Source organism: Palaemon carinicauda, chromosome 1 (assembly GCF_036898095.1).
Source record: "Palaemon carinicauda isolate YSFRI2023 chromosome 1, ASM3689809v2, whole genome shotgun sequence".
NCBI lineage: Eukaryota > Metazoa > Arthropoda > Malacostraca > Decapoda > Palaemonidae > Palaemon > Palaemon carinicauda.
This window is the reverse complement of record NC_090725.1, coordinates 135,324,602-135,343,210: the sequence shown is the minus strand read 5'-3', so window position 1 is coordinate 135,343,210 and position 18,609 is coordinate 135,324,602. Positions and strand designations below refer to the sequence as shown.

Here is an 18,609-nt window from a genome sequence, read left to right as displayed (position 1 = left end):
AACTTGTGTTGGTAACGTCTTCGAGGCTCCGACTCTCTTTACTGGTCATCTTTGAAAGGTACATATTACGCACGTGCGAACTTACAGCCTATTTGACAATTACTAATTAAATTTTAAGTGATGATTTATTTACAAGTTTAATTATAATAGTAATTTTATTAATTACTTATCATTAACGCTACTTGTTATTTTACTAAGTAGTAAATTTATTATTAAAGTTATCTAAATTACTAGGAAAGAATAGATAAGGCTTCAGAGCTAACTACCGAACGGTTTTTTACACATCTGACATAGCTGCTATTGAAATCTCTTCGCTTTGACGTTCTACTTTCCTTATCTTTGCCCCCCTTTACGGACTGCCAACGCAAGAGCCCATGGCCTACACATTTCGGGCATGATCGTTCTAAAACGAACTAATTAAGAATATAATTTACCATTTTCACATAATAAAAGTTACTTTAATAAAACTCGAATTCTTGTCTTAATCCAGTAACCCTTATTTGTAACAATTATTTATTCTTCTTTGCCCACCTTCGGTATCAATGTCGATTACATGAGTGTAAATTATCTGGATGCCATATAAGTTACTATTAATTTAGAACAACAGGTAGGTTTTATTTTATTTATTTGTACATTGTCACAATAGCATCTTTAAAATACTAGCTGCTTTTATATGGTCTGATAATCTATTAAACCTTCGAACCTTCGATAAGGTTTTTTTTTTTCTTTCTTTTTACATGAGCATCTTTCCGTCCTCTCCCACCTCTGATACCATGAAACTGGTTTCCAAATTAACATAGTTCTGCAAGGTAACCTCGTCAAAAAAGTTCGTCGTGTTTACTCTGTAAGTAACGCTAATGTGGGTCATGTGCTTCACATATTTCTGTTTGTAATTCATCGACCTCATGAAATCGGCATGGCTGGGGTTGTAAACTAGACGTCCGTAGTCTTCTTCTTTCACCCTGCTGCAAATAAAACAAAGGATATCTTAAGTATCTCTCTCTCTCTCTCTCTCTCTCTCTCTCTCTCTCTCTCTCTCTCTCTCTCTCTCTCTCTCTCTCTCTCTCTCTCTCTCTCTCAAACACACACACACACACCCAACCAAATAATCTTTTGATGTTATTTCATTCTTAAAATAGACTTAATCGTAAAGGTGATGACAATATTTCCAAGAATTGCTCACATCTAAACTTTTACTGAGATATTCCCGGAAAAAGGCAAGCTTATATTTCTTAATGGCAATATTTGTGAGTCATGGTATCCGTGATTTAAATTATTAAAACTGAGTTAGCGTATGACTTCGCCATAAGATACTTACCAGTAATACGAGCCTGGACAGGCAATGATATAAAGCGAGTTTCCATAGTAGCCGAGAGTGAACATGTAGTGATGGTGCTCCATTCTTCCTTTCTCGTAGCCATTCAGGCACTGAAAAATAACAAAACTACCGTCAGTACAGATCCAGATGCTTCATTATGCGCGGTCCACATGATAGACTACCATAGATATCCTACAATAGACGCCGCATGAACCGAGCCACGGCCGAGCCCGCATACGTGTAGAAGACAGCCATCTTGGCCCGGGAACTTTTCAAGATCGCTCGGTACAAATTGAGTTCTTACCATGGTTCATCGTTATTTTGCTGCAGGTTTGTGCTGTCTTTGTCTGCCCCAAAAACTTACAGTGTAGTCAAGACAACTAGTGGTATATTAAAGAGTAAACATAAAGATACAAACTTACATATATATATATATATATATATATATATATATATATATATATATATATATATATATATATATATGTGTGTGTGTGTGTGTGTGTGTGTGTGTAATATATATATATATATATATATATATATATATATATATATATATATATATATATATATATATATATATATATATATATATATATAAAGAGAATCCAGATATTAATGTATTAAAATATGTTGCTTATTTGAAATATAAAAAAAAACACGTCTAATTGGGCGAAATTTATCTTTAATCCAATACCAAGTTACAAACCTACCAATTAGCTACGATGGTGAAGATAGGTTGATTTCAATTCTAATTACAAAAAAACATGAATTCAACAGGTATGTGTACAGAAGAATTGTCGTTAACTTTTATCTTTCTTCGGGCTAAATGGTGCTGTCATTGTCATACAGGCATCATGAAATGCAAACAAGTAAAGTAAAATTAACAGTAATCTAACAAAATTTGCATTGGAATCATCACAAGGGATCGGTGGAAAAGTTTCTAAACAAGAGTAAATAAAACAATCAGAAAAGACCAAAACTGAAGGTAAACTCCAAGAGAGATGTGTACCAACCGTGTGTCACACAATCGTACATAGTTTATTTTGAGTATATATTATGCTTGTATCTTTGCTCTCCCCTCGCACTAAAAAGAACCTGAAAAAACATGCCAGTTTTTATCATCGGTAACGGTGTTGATTTTGAACAGGAAATTTCCTGTTGCCTTGAACTTTTGTATATAAAGGAGAGTGTTCAATAATAAACTCACTCAGTTGCTTTCATCCTGTCTTTGAGTCACAACCTTTCTCTCGGCCCGTCACAGATGGAATGGAAATAGCAGAGCTATCTGAAAATCTAAAACAACAAATAATCTAAAACCCCAAGACATTCGTAAACACAAACAGACCAAAATTGAAGAAACACTAAAAAAAGGAAAAAGTGTATCAAATTGATGGAAAGAAGACTTTGAATAGGGTGCCAACAGATGTTTGCTTTAAATGTTGAAAATGGAAATACTATCAACAAAAGACGTGAAGTGATAAAATTGCAGAGAATTTCTATACAATTCTATACGATAGTGATATAAGTAATAACTTTGCCAATAGAATAATGAAACACTCGAGCTGACACTAAAAGTAACTGTAGAAGAAGTAAAGAAAGCATTTAAAGACATGAAAAGAGGCCAAGCAGCAGGAGAAGATAGCATAAAAATTGGTCTAGTAAAGGAGTAAGGAGATTTCATAGTAGTTATTCTCGCTGAAGTTTACACAAATGTCTGCCAGAATGGTCTATACCTACAGCTTGGAAAACCTTTATCATTATACTAATTCACTAAAATGGAAACGCAAAAGACCTGAAAAACTACCGCCCAATAAATTTACGTGCAGTTATATATAAAATGTTTATCAATATCATATTAGGCCGAATAGAAAGAGAGCTATACATTAATCAACCAAGAGAGCAGGGAGGATTTAGAGGTGGGTATTCAACAACTGATCATATCCATATAATTAACCAGCTAATGGAAAAATGTTGCTCGTTTTCTTTCTCTTAGCATTATTCTTTCCGTAGCTCTTTGAGTAGTAACTAGCTTATGTTCTAAGGCTGTAGTAAGGTACAAGTTTCTGATTCATAGTTTGATACTGGCAGGACCATCTGATTAAATACTTTCCTTTTTAGAGAGAGTGGCATTTTACGTTTCATAATCTCATTTTGTCTACTAAAAGCTTTCCATACCATGCTTAAATCTATCAATTTTGGTCTCATGTCCTAGGGATACACTGTCTGTCCTAAGTACGTATGTTCATTACCAATCTTTAGAGGTTCTTCCATAACCGTTATTTGTTGTCTCTGTATTTTCATTGAACCTTATCTTAGACAGAGCCTTGTACATTTGCTCATATTCATCTTTAGTCCTATATTTCTACTTTCTCTATTCGAATCTTCTATCATCTTTAGCAATTTCTCCGATGATTCACTAAATAGATTCTATAGTATAAGAAAATACTTTATAAAATATATGGTGGAGTGGAAGCAGATGTACATCAGAGAGTGAATGAAGGGTGTAAAGTGTTGGGGGGGCAGTGAAGGGAGTCGTAAAGAATAGAGTGTTTGGAATAAATGTAAAGAGAGTTATGTATGAGAAAGTGATTGTACCAACAGTGATGTATGGATCGGAGTTGTAGGGAATGAAAGTGACAGAGACACAGAAATTGAATTTGTTCAAGATGAAGTGTCTGAGGAGTATGGCTGGTGTATCTAGTTTAGATAGAGCTAGCAACGAAGTAGTGAGGGTGAGAGCTGGTAAAATAAATTATTTAGCCACTAGAGTGGATATGAATGTGTTGAGGGGGTCTGGTCATGTAGAGAGAATTTAAAAGGGCTATTTGCTGAAGAAGGTGATGAAAGCAAGAGTTGATGGGAGAAGTACACGAGGAAGGACAAGGTTTGGTTGGATGGATGGAGTGAAGGAAGCTCTTGGTGATAGGAGGATAGATGTGAGAGAGGCAAGAGAGCATGCTAGAAATAGGAATGAATGGCGAGTGATTGCGACACAGTTTCGGTAGCCCTGCTGCTTCCTCCGGTCGCCTTGGTGACCGCTGGGGAGCAATATTAGGGGATTCAGCATATCAAGCTTCATTTATGGCGGATAACAGAGGAGGGTGGGCTGTGGCACCCTAGCAGTACCAACCAAACTCGGCTGAATCCCTCGTCAGGCTGGGAGGAGCAAAGAGAGGAAAAGTCCCCTTTCGTTCCTTGTTTAATGTCTATTACTCCCCAGAATTGAGGGAAGTGCCTTGGTATATATATATATATATATATATATATATATATATATATATATATATATATATATATATATATATATATATATATATATATATATATCTATATATATATATATATGTGTGTGTGTGTGTGTCTACACACACACACACACACACACATATATATATATATATATATATATATATATGTGTGTGTGTGTGTGTGTGTGTGTGTGTGTGTGTGCATATATATTTGTGTATACATATATAGATGTATGTGATATTATAAAAGTTTATGTGAGTTTGTTTCTGTGTGTTAACTCTTTAATATATCACTAGTTGTCTGGACTACACTGTATGTTTGTTGACATTGGCTGCACAAAACTGCAGCAAACTAACAATAAACAATGGTGAAAACTGAATTTCTACCGATCGACCTTGATAAGTTCCCATCGCAAGATGGCTGTCGTCTACACGCTAGGTCTATTATCTACCAAGGTATATAGAGTGACCCTTATTCTATATACCTTGTTATCTACTACACTTATACGGGCTCGGTTTAGCGGCGTCTATGATAGGACATCTATGATTTAGGCCACCACGATTCTGAGGCCTTTGTCCTGCAGTGGAGGAATAGCAACGGCAAATTACACACACACACACACATACAAACACACACACACACACACACACACATATATATATATATATATATATATATATATATATATATATATATATATATATATATATATATATATATATATATATATATATATGAGACTGCGTTATATATTGAAAGACATTTACTTACTGTGGCGAGTGTAAAGTATGCATAACTGTCATCTTTCTCATGTTCGCCGTAGACGTACACGACGAAACTTCCAACCTACAAGAAAGGCTAAATTTTAATCACCGTTACCTTTAGTGTTTTAATGAAGCAGATCTTGCGCAATACTAAAAAGATTCTTTTTCAATATTTACAAAAGATAATTTGTGATATATTGAGATATTTGCAAGTAAAATTATTATCCAAATAATTGTTATTAGAATTAAAGAAATTTCTATTTTAAATTTTCGAAGCCTGTCACATTTGCCTATTTCGATTGTTTTGATGCCTTACCTTCTCCTTTGGTATGTATTCCTTATCGCAGGGGTGCTCCTTGATTTCCAGAACAGTGGCGTTTCTCAGTTCGTTCTCCAAAAATAATTCGTAGGCATCCTTGGTTAAACTAAAACAAGAAGATTGCGTTGCAACAACAATTCAAACAATTTCTAAAAGAGTAGTCCTATATAGCCTATACGGACAAGCATTTAGCAAAAGATTATAATTGATATCACAATAACACTAGCATTATTATTGCTATTATCCTATACGGTACACTATTTCTAAAACTAAACTTACTACGATATGTTAACTTTGGCTTCGGGGTCAGCATTAAGAGCACGCCTGTCAAAGTAGGCCGACTGCTCCCATCCAGAAACGTGGAATCCTCCGTTGCCGTTGTGGTATGTTCGAGGCACCTCAGGAGTTACGATGACCCTTCCCTTTTGCATCCTGGCTCTCATATACCAGTCCCAATCTGCAAACTGAGAAATTATATATATATATATATATATATATATATATATATATATATATATATATATATATATACATACATATATATATATATATATATATATATATATATATATATATATATATATATATATATATATATATATATATATATATATATATATAATATTGTTGATAGTCGTGTGTGTAAAACGTAGGTGTGTTACTGTATGCCAAGAAAGACTAGTTCTCAGCAAGAAAAAGTAACAAGTATAATATATACATTAAAAGTGAGCTACTGTGTCGAATTCTGAAAATGTCGATATCATAGGTAAATAACAAGAAATTTAAGAAAACTGCTTTACCCATTATAAAGGCTCTGATAATTCATGAAACGTTGAAATATTGTCAATGATATAAATCCAAATGTCCATATCTACATATGACTCATCAAATCCTTTCTTAATAGTGACAAGTGAACGTCCCTGTTCATCATAGACATTCTGAAAATTCACTTTTGTATAGTTTCTTCCATAAAATTTCTACAACAATAATGAGCGTCAGTGAATCGAAATCTGAACAACTTCTTCCTTCTCTATTTACCTCTGCCATGGAGGGCCATTCGACAAGAAGTTCCTGTGACAGTTCCCTAGTTATCATCCAGCCATAGGCGGGGAAGACTTCTTCCCGGTAGAGCCTGGACGTGTCTATCGCCGTTGGGAGAAAGCTGTTGTAATTGTAAGCGTTGATGCAGAAGATCGTCTTGTCGGCGTCAAGGAGGGGAGCTGTCTGGTGGAAATAACTGGCCGAAAATAAAGGTGTTCGTAAACTCATTAGAGGTAGTTGGTATTAAGACTATGAATGAAAATATAATTCCAAATGTGTGGCAATTGACAAATGGCGTAAAACAAACTGAAGAGGAACACATCAATCAATAATGGAACAAATGTAGGAAAATGAAGGTGAGACGAATACTTGGATAAATAATCTACAATTACTATCGACAATGTCAAATTTAGGAAAAGGCTGCGTAACGACGTTTCCTACCTTATGAAATCTGGTGCAATCACGATGTCGTCTTCTAGGACGATAATCTTGTTTGCCTCAGGGTTGAGCTTGAAGGCTTGAAAGATCGAAAATTTTATGTGTTGGCTAATTCTGGCCAATGTTCCTAAAGCTGCCGGATTTAGGTGAAACACTGCCTGAAGACCCATAATCTGTAGAAACAAGGAACTTGATCAACAGACAAACATTTTAGACTAACGAGCAACCGAATTTTGACACAGGTGTTCAAATCCTTTCCGCCCAAATTACCCTTTGCTGAGGTCTATAGAGTAGATATTTGTCTTTGCTATCTGCTGCTTTACAACGAAATCTTAAGCGAATCTTCTTCGTTCATTATTCTCAGTCGGTCACTTTATTTGGTAATCAGGAGAGGGTAAATTTATTGCCTATAAATCTTCAATAAATAACATAAGACATATTTCCATAACTGACCTTAATCATCATAATAAAAAATTCTTGAGAATCTACAAAATGAAATATCTAAATTCCTTACGAAATCCTTCTTGAAAAAGCAGGAAAATATGTGTATATATTCTCTATGAATGATTCTTTAGGACAATGGTTTACTTGACTTCGTGCCATACCGAAGATGAACTACACTAACAGGTGTTTATCAATTTTCGTATGTTGGCCTGGGCACCAACCACCCGTTGAGATACTACCGCGAGAGAGTTATGGGGTCCTTTGACTGGCCAGACAGTACTACATAGAACCCTTCTCTCTGGTTACGGTTCTTTCCCTTTGCCTACACAGACACCGAATAGTCTGGCCTATTCTTTACAGATTCTCCTCTGTCCTCATACACCTGACAACACTGAGATTGCCAAACAATTATTCTTCACCCAAGGGGTTAACTACTGTACTCTAATTGTTCAGTGGCTACTTTCTCTTGGTAAGGGTAGAAGAGACTATTCAGCTATGGTAAGCAGCTATTCTAGGAGAAGGACACTCCAAAATCAAACCATTGTTCTCTAGTCTTGGATAGTGCCATAGCCTCTGTACCATGGTCTTCCACTGTCTTGGGTTAGAGTTCTCTTGCTTGAGGGTACACTCGGGCACACTTCTATCTAGTTTCTCTTTCTCTTGTTTTGTTAAAGTTTTTATAGCTTTTATAGGAAATATTTATTTCAATGTTGTTACTATACTTAATATATTTCATTTCTCTTTATTTCCTTTTTTCACTGGGCTATTTTCCCTGTTAGGGCCCCTGGGCTTATAGCATCCTGCTTTTCTAACTAGGGTTGTAGCTTGGCATTTAATAATAATAGTGATAATGATAATTTGTTTTAATTCCGCCTCACCTTTGTGAATTCTCTGGCTTCCTTCTGTAATCCATCTACGGAAATCAAAATGGATGTGTTGCCACCACCAGCTTGCGTCCATAGCTGCTGTATTTGTCTGTGGAAAAAATAAAGGATAATACACAAAAATTATAAAAAGCATAAAATCAACTGTTGTCATAATTTAAGGCGATGATCATTGTCACCCTCAATATAGTCTTACAACAAAGGTAAAGAATCAGGGAAGGGAGCTTAAAGCAAGTCACCCGTTATGATTAACATTGGGCATAAAAACGAAATGATTTACTTCAGCCCTTATTCTAATTAAATGAGCTTACAAACCTCAATGGTATCACTTTATCGAGAGAATTTTATCAATCTTTTCATAATTGTCAGTATTGCCGCAAATCTTTCCAAGCTTTCTTTCTCCAGTTCTCAGTGAACAGTGATTTGGCAGACCTTTGTCAACAGCCTTTATCCTGTTAAGATTCTATTTAGTACCAACCTAATATCATGTTTCGCTTGGAAATTATTATTATTATTATTATTGTTTTTTTTTTTTTTTTTTTTTTTGCTCTTTCAAGACTCACTACGGGCATCACATCATCAAATATATATATATATATATATATATATATATATATATATATATATATATATATATATATATATATACACTTTTTTTTTCTTTTGAACCACCTACCAAGTGGCATCGCCTATCCTTTTCATCTCCAATGTCACCATGCTCTGTCTTCATCTTAAAGTATAAAGTACACCTTTGTCGTAATGATGAAAAAGTGTTTGTCAGTCTTACATTTCTCTAGTTTAACACCCATATGTAGGCTACTGCGGCACTTTTACTTTCCTATACTTACCGTCCTTAATCTTATCCTATATTGAGAACTATGATAATATGCTACAGTATAGTTCCTAATCACTTAAATTTTTCTTCCAGCCTCACTTCGCCTACAAGAATAGTCCCCCACCTACCCTTTCTCCTAATGTAGACGTCATTTTAATATTATCATCTTTATATGCACCTTGTTTAATTTTTTGTTAATTTTTTCACTGCATTAATAAATCCTTATAATTTCTCTAATGTTGCAATAATTTACTGTAAGGTTTCTCTTATAGTCTATTTCTTTTTATAAATGAAACGAAAACAGGAAAATCTTGTGTAATTGTTTTAGCCTTCTTGCAATCGTAATTACCTCTACTATAGCTCTTCCTCCTCCACATTGCTTTTTAAATAAAAACTCAAATTCACACTCTTATCTTAATAATGTATCTCTACCGACTCAAGTTTGACCATTACCTTTTTTTTTTCAAATTTCATAAAGTCTAGAATAAACTGAATACCAACACAGTGTCTATTTCAATCAGCATCCAACCTTCTAGCCAATACCTTCTGTATGTCTAAGAAACGCGAAATACAAAGCTAATTATTTTGTGGATACCATGGTTGAGGGTTCTTGTCTTTTTGTGCATAGCCATCACCCAATGAGTCTATATCCTCCAAATTTCTTTTATTCAGCCTTATAAGTTTCATTGAGACTCTTAGCTCTTACTTTTTATTCAATGTTCATATTATTGTTTGACCAAAGTTTTCAACTTTTTACCTTTGCTGATTATTTATCATCTTTTCAATTACTTATACAGTATTGCTCCTACTCTTTTTCGCATGCCTTATATGGTTTCCCTTATGGTATTGGTTTTTACTTTTTTAAATAACTCACGAAGATTATGATTCCTGTTATAGCCTCGACAGTTAAGAAATCCTGGAGCTTGCAAAGACAAAAGAAAAATGGTTTGCAACATTAGCATCTTATCTGAGGATACTGATCTCTGAATGAGAAAGCATGACCCACAACTTTCGAAAGCCCTTACCTGAGAACTTTGAACTGGTGTCTTGCTGTGGCGATGACAATAGGAATCTGTTCTCTCATTTCCAGTGGCGGCTGCAAGCAAGGGAAATGACATGATTATGTTGAAGTTCGTGACTGGGTACTTTATTTTAGATTCAATTAATCAAGTGATCTTTTCGCTCACGAAGACATTGAAAGTTTATCTCGTAAATCAGAAAATATTGTGCAATAGAGAATAACAAACTCAAGGCAACGGAAAAGGGGCCTTTAAAGGCGCATGTTCTCGCTTATTATAAAAGTTGACTAATTTTCACAAACAAATTCTCTAGGTTGAATTCTTAGTGTCTATTCAAAGAATTAAAACTTTCCTGTTATTAGGCGATATTGACTTACGGCTGAATTCTTTCTTTGAAAAGGAAATTGATGCATGATTATGCTTTGAAAAGGTTACTTTTGGGATTATGAAATTTAGCACTCGAAAGATTCTTCATATAGCGAAGAAACATCAGTGAGACCAAGGTACTGATTTGAGCTAGGCCTAAGCAAAATGTTACGCGAGATGATAACTAATCCAGGCAATCTAAGATTAATTTGTTACAACAGAAAACTCGAATAATTTCAAAGGAAACAACGAGACTGAGAGAAAATGAACTTACAGCGTTGGCTGGAGATACTGTATGTACGACATTGCAGCTGCAGAAATCCCGGTATCCCTCGTAAGTCTCACAGAATCTTGCTCGATGCTCGTGCTTTGGGTCGCTGTACCATTCACACCTGTTCTCTGCAGCGGGCAATGACGATATAATTCATTAATAACACTTGTTTTCTTATTTCTCTTTGTGCATCAGTCATCAGTCAACTATAATTTTAGGATAGAGTTAATTTCACGTAAATACTTTACAAAAGACCCCTTTTTCTTTTGTTTGACAGTAAAGTATAACGCTCTAAAATAGATGCCAATACCCTGGTGACTAAGTTTTTTTTTTTTTAACTAATGTGTGTGTGTGTGTGTTTGTGTGAGCACTCATTATATTTCCAATAAGAGCAGCTATCTTAAAAACGACACTTAACTTCGAGCATATAAAAAATCACAAAAGAAAATGGTTGCCTTAACTTATATGGTCCTATATGTGTATATTCACGCATGCGTGTAAATGGATGTAATAGTATGTAGACTAAACAAACAAAAGTATAAAAATCAAACAATTCATAAGAATCTCAATGCATATTTTGAAACCATTTATATAAACAAGTAAGTAAATAGTAGAATGAATCTAGAATTTCCAGCCAAAATTTACCAGGAAGAATAAAAACTTTTAAGCTGGAACTGAATAATACTTTATACAAACTAATGCTTACTACAACATTGTGGGATATATGATGCTCATTAATAAGGTTTTGGAAAATACAATTCAACATCAAACACTCAACTCTATCAAACTGAATGAACTTGAAGTCGAAGATGAACTTAATGAAACGACAAGGCTTAGATAAACAAATCAACGTCATTATTTACGGATAAGAATTATTTCCAGATTAAATATTCCAAAATGAGTTCAACTTCCTAATATACCTTTTTACATGTTACTGTTACTATACACTTACTTTCCAAGGATTTTGGCACAGTCACTGCCATGTACAATGGGCTAGACCTTGAGGGCCTCTTGAAATTGGCAATGGTGGTAAGAGTTTCCGCCCAAAGAGGACCGTCAATCATGCCCACACCTGCCCACATCTCTCCAATGCAGCCTTCATTCACAAGCCATCCTCCCAGATATTCACTCAAGAACTCCACTGAAGCCTCATTCATGTAAGTCCGCCAATCGCCCTACAAGAGACGGAAAAGCTTGAAATTTGTCAATCCTTACCTCCGTAGTATTCGCTAATTAGCTCCTATAAATATGGAATGTTTCAGAATTCAGATAAATTCTTCTCTTTTACTTAAGGTTTATTAACGTTAGTGTTAATTGTCTAATAACAAAGTTGATGTGTTTATAACTTAGTGATTTTTTTCGGGATGCACACAGAAGGAAATAAAGACAAAAAACTATCCCATAAAATATGAGGACAAATAAATATCCAGGTACATCTGAATTTTCCTCTTTTGCTCAAATAATTCCCTATTTCATTGGAATGGCTCTTCTGATGCAGACAAAAATTATGCCAATTACTTATGAGAGAGAGAGAGAGAGAGAGAGAGAGAGAGAGAGAGAGAGAGAGAGAGAGAGAGAGAGAGAGAGAGAGATTGGCAAGAAGTCTGGGTAAAAGAAAAAAAAAACATTATTAAAGAATATCATATTATAAATAATTTATCATTGTCAGTAATGGTTGATAGTATTAGCAGCTGTGTCAGTATTAGCAATTTTAGCAAACACTTAAACTATAATACCAATATATGGCCTATGCTTCAGAGTAGATTCTGTGAACTGTTTTGATAAGCTAATTGTAGTAATAGCAATATTTTCTAGAACTATGAGCGTCTAGTTTCACCTTCCGTAGAACAAACAGACTATGATTTTTATCCCCGTAATTGTTTACAACACCACGCTCTCCATTTACTCCAAAATAATGCAATCCTGCAGCTCTCATCTTCTTGCACAGTAATTAAGTGGTTATTTAAATTCTGGGAAAGCAATAATTAGCAAGATACGTTGAGGAAGGAGGAAGGGGTTATAAAAAGAAAATAGCTCGGTTTCCTCACTAAACGACTTGGAACTGACATGTCAACATAGTCAACCAAACAGAATTCGTGATGCCAGCGTACATTTGATATACTGTATATTCAAAATATACTTAATTAAAAATCGATTAATTACTCAAAAGTGTCCATGAAATATGCAATTTAAAAATAGTGACACTTTTGAGTAATCACTCAAATTTTGATTAAGTATATTTTGAATATACAGTATATCAAATGTACACTAGCATCACGAAGTTCTGTTTATGTACGCTGGCATCACGAATTCTGTTTGGTTGACTATGTTGACATGTCAGTTCCAAGTTGTTTAGTGAGGAAACCGAGCTATTTTCTTTTTATAACCCCTTCCCCCTTCCTCAACATATCTTGCTAATTATGGCTTTCTCAGAATTTAAATAACCACCTAATTACTGTGAAAGAGGATGAGAACTGCAGGATTGCATTATTTTGGATTAAATGGAGAGCGTGGTGTTGTAAACAATTACCTTTATCCACATTAGGATTCATGGTCATACCAAGTAAATCCTAAAATCAATTAACAAACTAATCCTTCCGAATAACTCTGGACTTACAGGAGCAGCGAGGACGAGGATCCTTCCAGCCTGCAGGTTATTTAGAGTTTCGAGAAATGGCCGGTAGGCCATGGGCTGGTTTGTTTCGTAGTGACCTGTCAACAAGACTTGGCCGGTTGTTGGGTGCAACACCACCATGCCAACACCCCGGTGGGTAGGTCGGAAGGCATTCGGCAACGAGCGAACAGTTTGATTGTGTTTGTACAGAACCTTTAAAAATGGAAATTTCCTCGTCTTATTATCAATCTATTCTTTGACTGAAATGCAAAGTAATCATTAAAATGGATAAATGTTTAAGTTAACTAAGATATGATAAATGGAGAAAAAAGAAAATATATAATCATGAAAGACGATTTTTTTTATTATAAACTATAGCGTGTAAGGAACTACAATTTTTCTCACAGAAAATAGAATAAGCAGTAAATTCAATTCATTTATCTACTTAACCTTATATAGAACCACTTTTGATTGTTACCCTTTTGTGACAATTATCTTTTCCTACCATTAATTGAAATTGATAATTGCTAAATGAGACAGGATAATCAAATTTGATATAGGTTATTGCCTCATAGATGATATGCAAGTACTAAAATGAAATAAGTAGATTCGTCATCGAATTAAAATGAAAGGTGAAATGTGGCTCTGTCAATTGGTGAATACCATCCATTACATCTTTGTGTAACTGTGTCGTGTTTGGTTCAACAACTTCAGATGAGTCAGCGGGTGACTGTTCAATAACTTCCATACGGAAAATGTCACTTATTTCTTTGAAAATTATTGTGTCCCACCTCTACTGTAAACCATGATCCGTGTGCAAAATCAAAAGAAACATGAATCAATTCTATTTCATTGAAAACTTTAAGTCAGCATATCAAAAAGATAAAGTCAATTTGAGCAACCGGGAGATTCGGCTAATAAAAAGATCCCGTTGAAAATTTCCATTGTATTGAAAGGTTTATGGGTGATGCAGAACACCAAAGGCTTAGCATAAAGTTAACAGGAAGAACTAGGTTCTTAAAATATCAATATATAGTAAAAGAATAATATTGGCCTTACCCTCTTGCCGTCTACTTTGATCTCAAGGGTGAGATTGCTAACAAAAATCTCGATGTCAAAAGCTCCTGATGTTAAAACTGTTGGTTAAGAAAATAACATTAGAGAACATTTTTAATTCGTTCGAATTCCTATTATACTTACTAAAATTACATAGTCCGTGACTGGTCAAAAGGGACAGGCAATCTAAGAAAAATGTCTGATTTCCTTTCAATCAATCCACGAAGAAAAAAAGGCAGAGATCTTAAACATGGTTTGATTTTGCATATCCATATGTCGTCCTTTGTTTTAACTGTTTTTTAAGAATATTGAGAGTAATTTAAAAAATTCTAATGTGAGAATATGTACTGAATCTGATTATTATTATTATTATTATTATTATTATTATTATTATTATTATTATTATTATTATTATTATTATTATTAGCCAAGCTACGATCCTAGTTGGAAAAGCAGGATGCTATAAGCCCAAGGGGTCCAACAGGGAAAACAGCCAAGTGAGGAAAGGAAATAAATAAACTACAAGTGAATTAATGAACAATTATAATAGAATATTTTGAAAACAGCAACAACAATAAAATAGATCTCTCACATATTAACTATAACCACTTAAAAAAGCAAGTTGAAGAGAATTAAGATAGGATAGTGTGCCCAAGTGTATCCGTAAGTAAGAGAACTCTACCCCAAGACAGTGGAAGCTCATGGTACAGAGAGTATGGCACTACCAAAGACTAGAGAACACTGGTTTGATTTTGGAGTGTCTTTCTCCTCGAAGAGCTGCTTACTATAACTAATTCTTTCTTATACCTTTGCCAATAGGAAAGTAGCCACTGAACAATTACAGTGCAGTAGTTAACCCCCTGATCGAAGAAGAATTGCTTGGTAAACTTAGTGCTGTCAGGTGTATGAGGATAGAAGTGAATATGGAAAGAATAGGCCAGACTATTCAGTGTATGTGTGTTTAAAGGAAAACATGAACCGTAACAAGAGAGAGGGATCAAATGTAGTACTGTCTGGCCAATCAAAGGCCCCAATAACTCTCTAGCATTAGTATCTCAACGGGTGGCTGGTGCCCGTGCTAACCTACTACTCACAGGTTTATTACCTACTAAAAAAAATAGACGTTATTACTTTTCTACATAAAATCGAATTATACGTGTCGAGTCGTTCACTAAGACTTTTTAATCCAAGTAACCTGAACAGGAGGATATTGGTGAACTAAGAAACTGTTCACACTTAGGAAGTTTTTTTTCTGTTGATATTTTTCGTCGTTTATTTGTTTACAAGTGAATTACGTAGGTTAGCAATTCATATAGAGACGTTGAAAAATTATTAACCCCCTCCTAGAAGATGACGATAACCTGTTATTTATTGTACGGTGTTTAGAAAGTAGGAAAAGACGAGAACAAGAAGTTACGAGGTTGTCGATTTGCTTACTAAAATAGTAAATATGAACACACTTCCGAATATTTTACATCGCATGATAATGTATTTTGTATACAAATCATTTTCAAAATAATGAAATCAAATCTTTAAAATCGTACCACAATTTCAATCAGCTTCAAATAAAACAGTATTGCATAAAAACTATCTGAAGTGTGGATATGAACTGAGCCTGGAATGGGAATATCAAACTTTGATTACGTAAACTCCTATCTCTGCACATAAAAATCACATTTTGCGGTGGCCTATTGGAAACGTCCCTGCCTGGCGATCACCGGACGGGAGATTACCTCTACCATCCACGTGCGTCCTTTAAACGTGCCCTGATCTAGCCTGTTCATTGGAAACGTGTCATTTTAATGTTAATATCGCCTAAACTGTAAAAATAAATGAAAGTAGCGAATACATTTGTTTCCATCCGGGACAGTTTCAAAGCGGAAGACGGGGTTCTGATAAATATAGTATATTGAATACAAACTACTCTTACTAACGTTTAAGATACTGAACCAAAATGAACCAAAATATCTAAAAGAATGCCTGAACAAACTAGAACTAGAAACAAATGTTAACATAAGACACATGAGTGACAAACATAGGCTATCTGAACCAAGAACAAATAGTAAATTTGGTGAAATGGCTTTTAACTACTGTGCGCCTAGACATTATAATAAACTGCCAACTGAAATGAAGGCCCTAAAGGGAGCAATTGAATTTAAGAAGAAACAAAAGACATTACTTTTCACAAGATCATATGATTTGGAAGATGCTACAATCAAAGAATTGTATAAGTTATAATGAAAATGTTTCGTTAGATGATTAATATGGACCCGCCCGAGAAGTAGTTCACTCGACTTCAGTGGAGGGTTGGATTTAAACCCCCGAAAAACAAGTAATAGGCTAAATATCACTCACCATTCATTCTTCGGGAAGTTCTTGAGATACAGAGACCAAGATAATTAAGGCAATCTTAACTAAGTTATAGAAATCATGTTACAGTGGAATTTTTTCCGTATTGAAAAAATTAAGAATAGAATAACAATGATGATATACATGAGGGAAATAAAAATTCTAATGAAATTAGAAAAAAAAAAGAACAAATCTAGCTTCACGTAATGAGCAAAGAATATTATGGCCAAGAAAGAATCTATGTGGGAATAGAATAAAACAAAAATAGTATTTGATTCTCCATAATGGATTCTTTTGAAGGTTTCAAAGGTCGATCGTGAATGACAAAGGCAAGAAACAGGACAATGCCTAGAGACTGCTCATATATACATATGATCAGGGTCCAAGACCCCTCTCCATCACTCTAGGACCAGGGAGGGCCAGATGATGGCTCAGCAGGCCTACAGCCTCCCTCAAATATCTCGTCCTTAGCTCACAAGTTAGGTATGGTGAGGTTACAGATACTCTTAGAAACTATCAATCTTGAGTGGATCTCGAACTCCCGTCCAACAGATTGCTAAGCAGGACTATAACTAATAGGCTGCCACAACCTTTGCTATGCACCAAGGGATTGATCAGAAATCTCTGTACCCAGATAAAATCCTTCATTCCTTCAGTATTGCTCTCCAGACTTTCTTTAACCTGAATACTGTATACTGCAACTGCGTGGTTTTTTCTCACTTGCACTGACTGTCCTCCATGGCCCAAGCCCCATCCTAATAATCATGATATAGCTTTACCACACATTGAAGCACATTTAAAATTATTATTTGTAAGAAGTGTACTGATTTCAATCAACTAGTTATTGTTATTATTATGAAAACGAGTCTAATAATATGGTTATTGAATTATGCCAAATAAACCCTGGGATCTTCGGAAGAGCATTTTATGAAACTGTCTCAAACCAACCAGATTCGAGAATAATTGGGTAGTGACCATCTTTGACCGCTAAACTGGATTCGAACCTTCTATTGGCTAAGCACTTTTCCTTTAATATCAAAAATTTTAAGTAATTTTTATTTTTCCTAACATACTTACCGAGAACTACTTTCTTTGGAGTCACTTGTGATCTCCTCTCTATCGACCAAGGTTTTCGCGCCGTTACCCCCCCCACTCCGTTCTCTACATAGGCCTACCCCGCCGCCAAGGAATGCGCCCCGAGGGCAGGATCAGGGCAGGTCACTGCCTCTCTGGGTTATTCTCCTCATTAAGTTCGTTGTATTGGTCCAACCTGGCAATGGAAGGATGGCACTCGGGGAAGGAAGGGAGGGCCATTACCCGAAAGCAGTTCTCGGTAAGTATGTTAGGAAAAATAAAAATTACTTAAAATTTTTTATTTGTTCCAACACGAATACTTACCTCGAACTACTTTCTTTGGAGACTTATACTTTAGGAGGCGGGAGTGCTGTTCTGTCACTTGACTTGGCACGTAGGGCCTAGAGGGCTATGGAATGCGGGGGCCTATCAGAGTGCGGGAGTGAGGGTAACTGCGCAACCTTACGCTATTATCTAAGACTCACCTCTTGAAAAATTCTTCTGACGATTTCCTCCGAAGTGTAGTCACGAAGAATGTGTTCATCGTTGGGGACAGCCTCTGGCC

At 35.2% G+C, this 18,609-nt stretch overlaps 1 protein-coding gene across 1 annotated transcript in view; it reads right to left on the bottom strand.

Moving 5' to 3' along the window:
• Positions 1-626: 626 nt before the first annotated feature.
• The window catches only part of LOC137643229 (protein O-linked-mannose beta-1,2-N-acetylglucosaminyltransferase 1-like), a 64,057-nt gene continuing 46,074 nt past the window's right edge, over positions 627-18,609 (bottom strand). The window contains exons 4-16 of the mRNA XM_068376074.1: positions 14,625-14,701; positions 13,569-13,778; positions 11,904-12,126; positions 10,955-11,079; positions 10,321-10,391; positions 8,455-8,551; positions 7,136-7,305; positions 6,692-6,890; positions 5,933-6,117; positions 5,651-5,759; positions 5,342-5,416; positions 1,319-1,428; positions 627-965 (exon numbers count right to left, since the gene is read on the bottom strand). Of these exons, the coding sequence (XP_068232175.1) occupies positions 734-965; positions 1,319-1,428; positions 5,342-5,416; positions 5,651-5,759; positions 5,933-6,117; positions 6,692-6,890; positions 7,136-7,305; positions 8,455-8,551; positions 10,321-10,391; positions 10,955-11,079; positions 11,904-12,126; positions 13,569-13,778; positions 14,625-14,701 (1,883 nt within the window). The 3' untranslated portion in view covers positions 627-733. The remainder of the gene's footprint in view (positions 966-1,318; positions 1,429-5,341; positions 5,417-5,650; positions 5,760-5,932; positions 6,118-6,691; positions 6,891-7,135; positions 7,306-8,454; positions 8,552-10,320; positions 10,392-10,954; positions 11,080-11,903; positions 12,127-13,568; positions 13,779-14,624; positions 14,702-18,609) is intronic.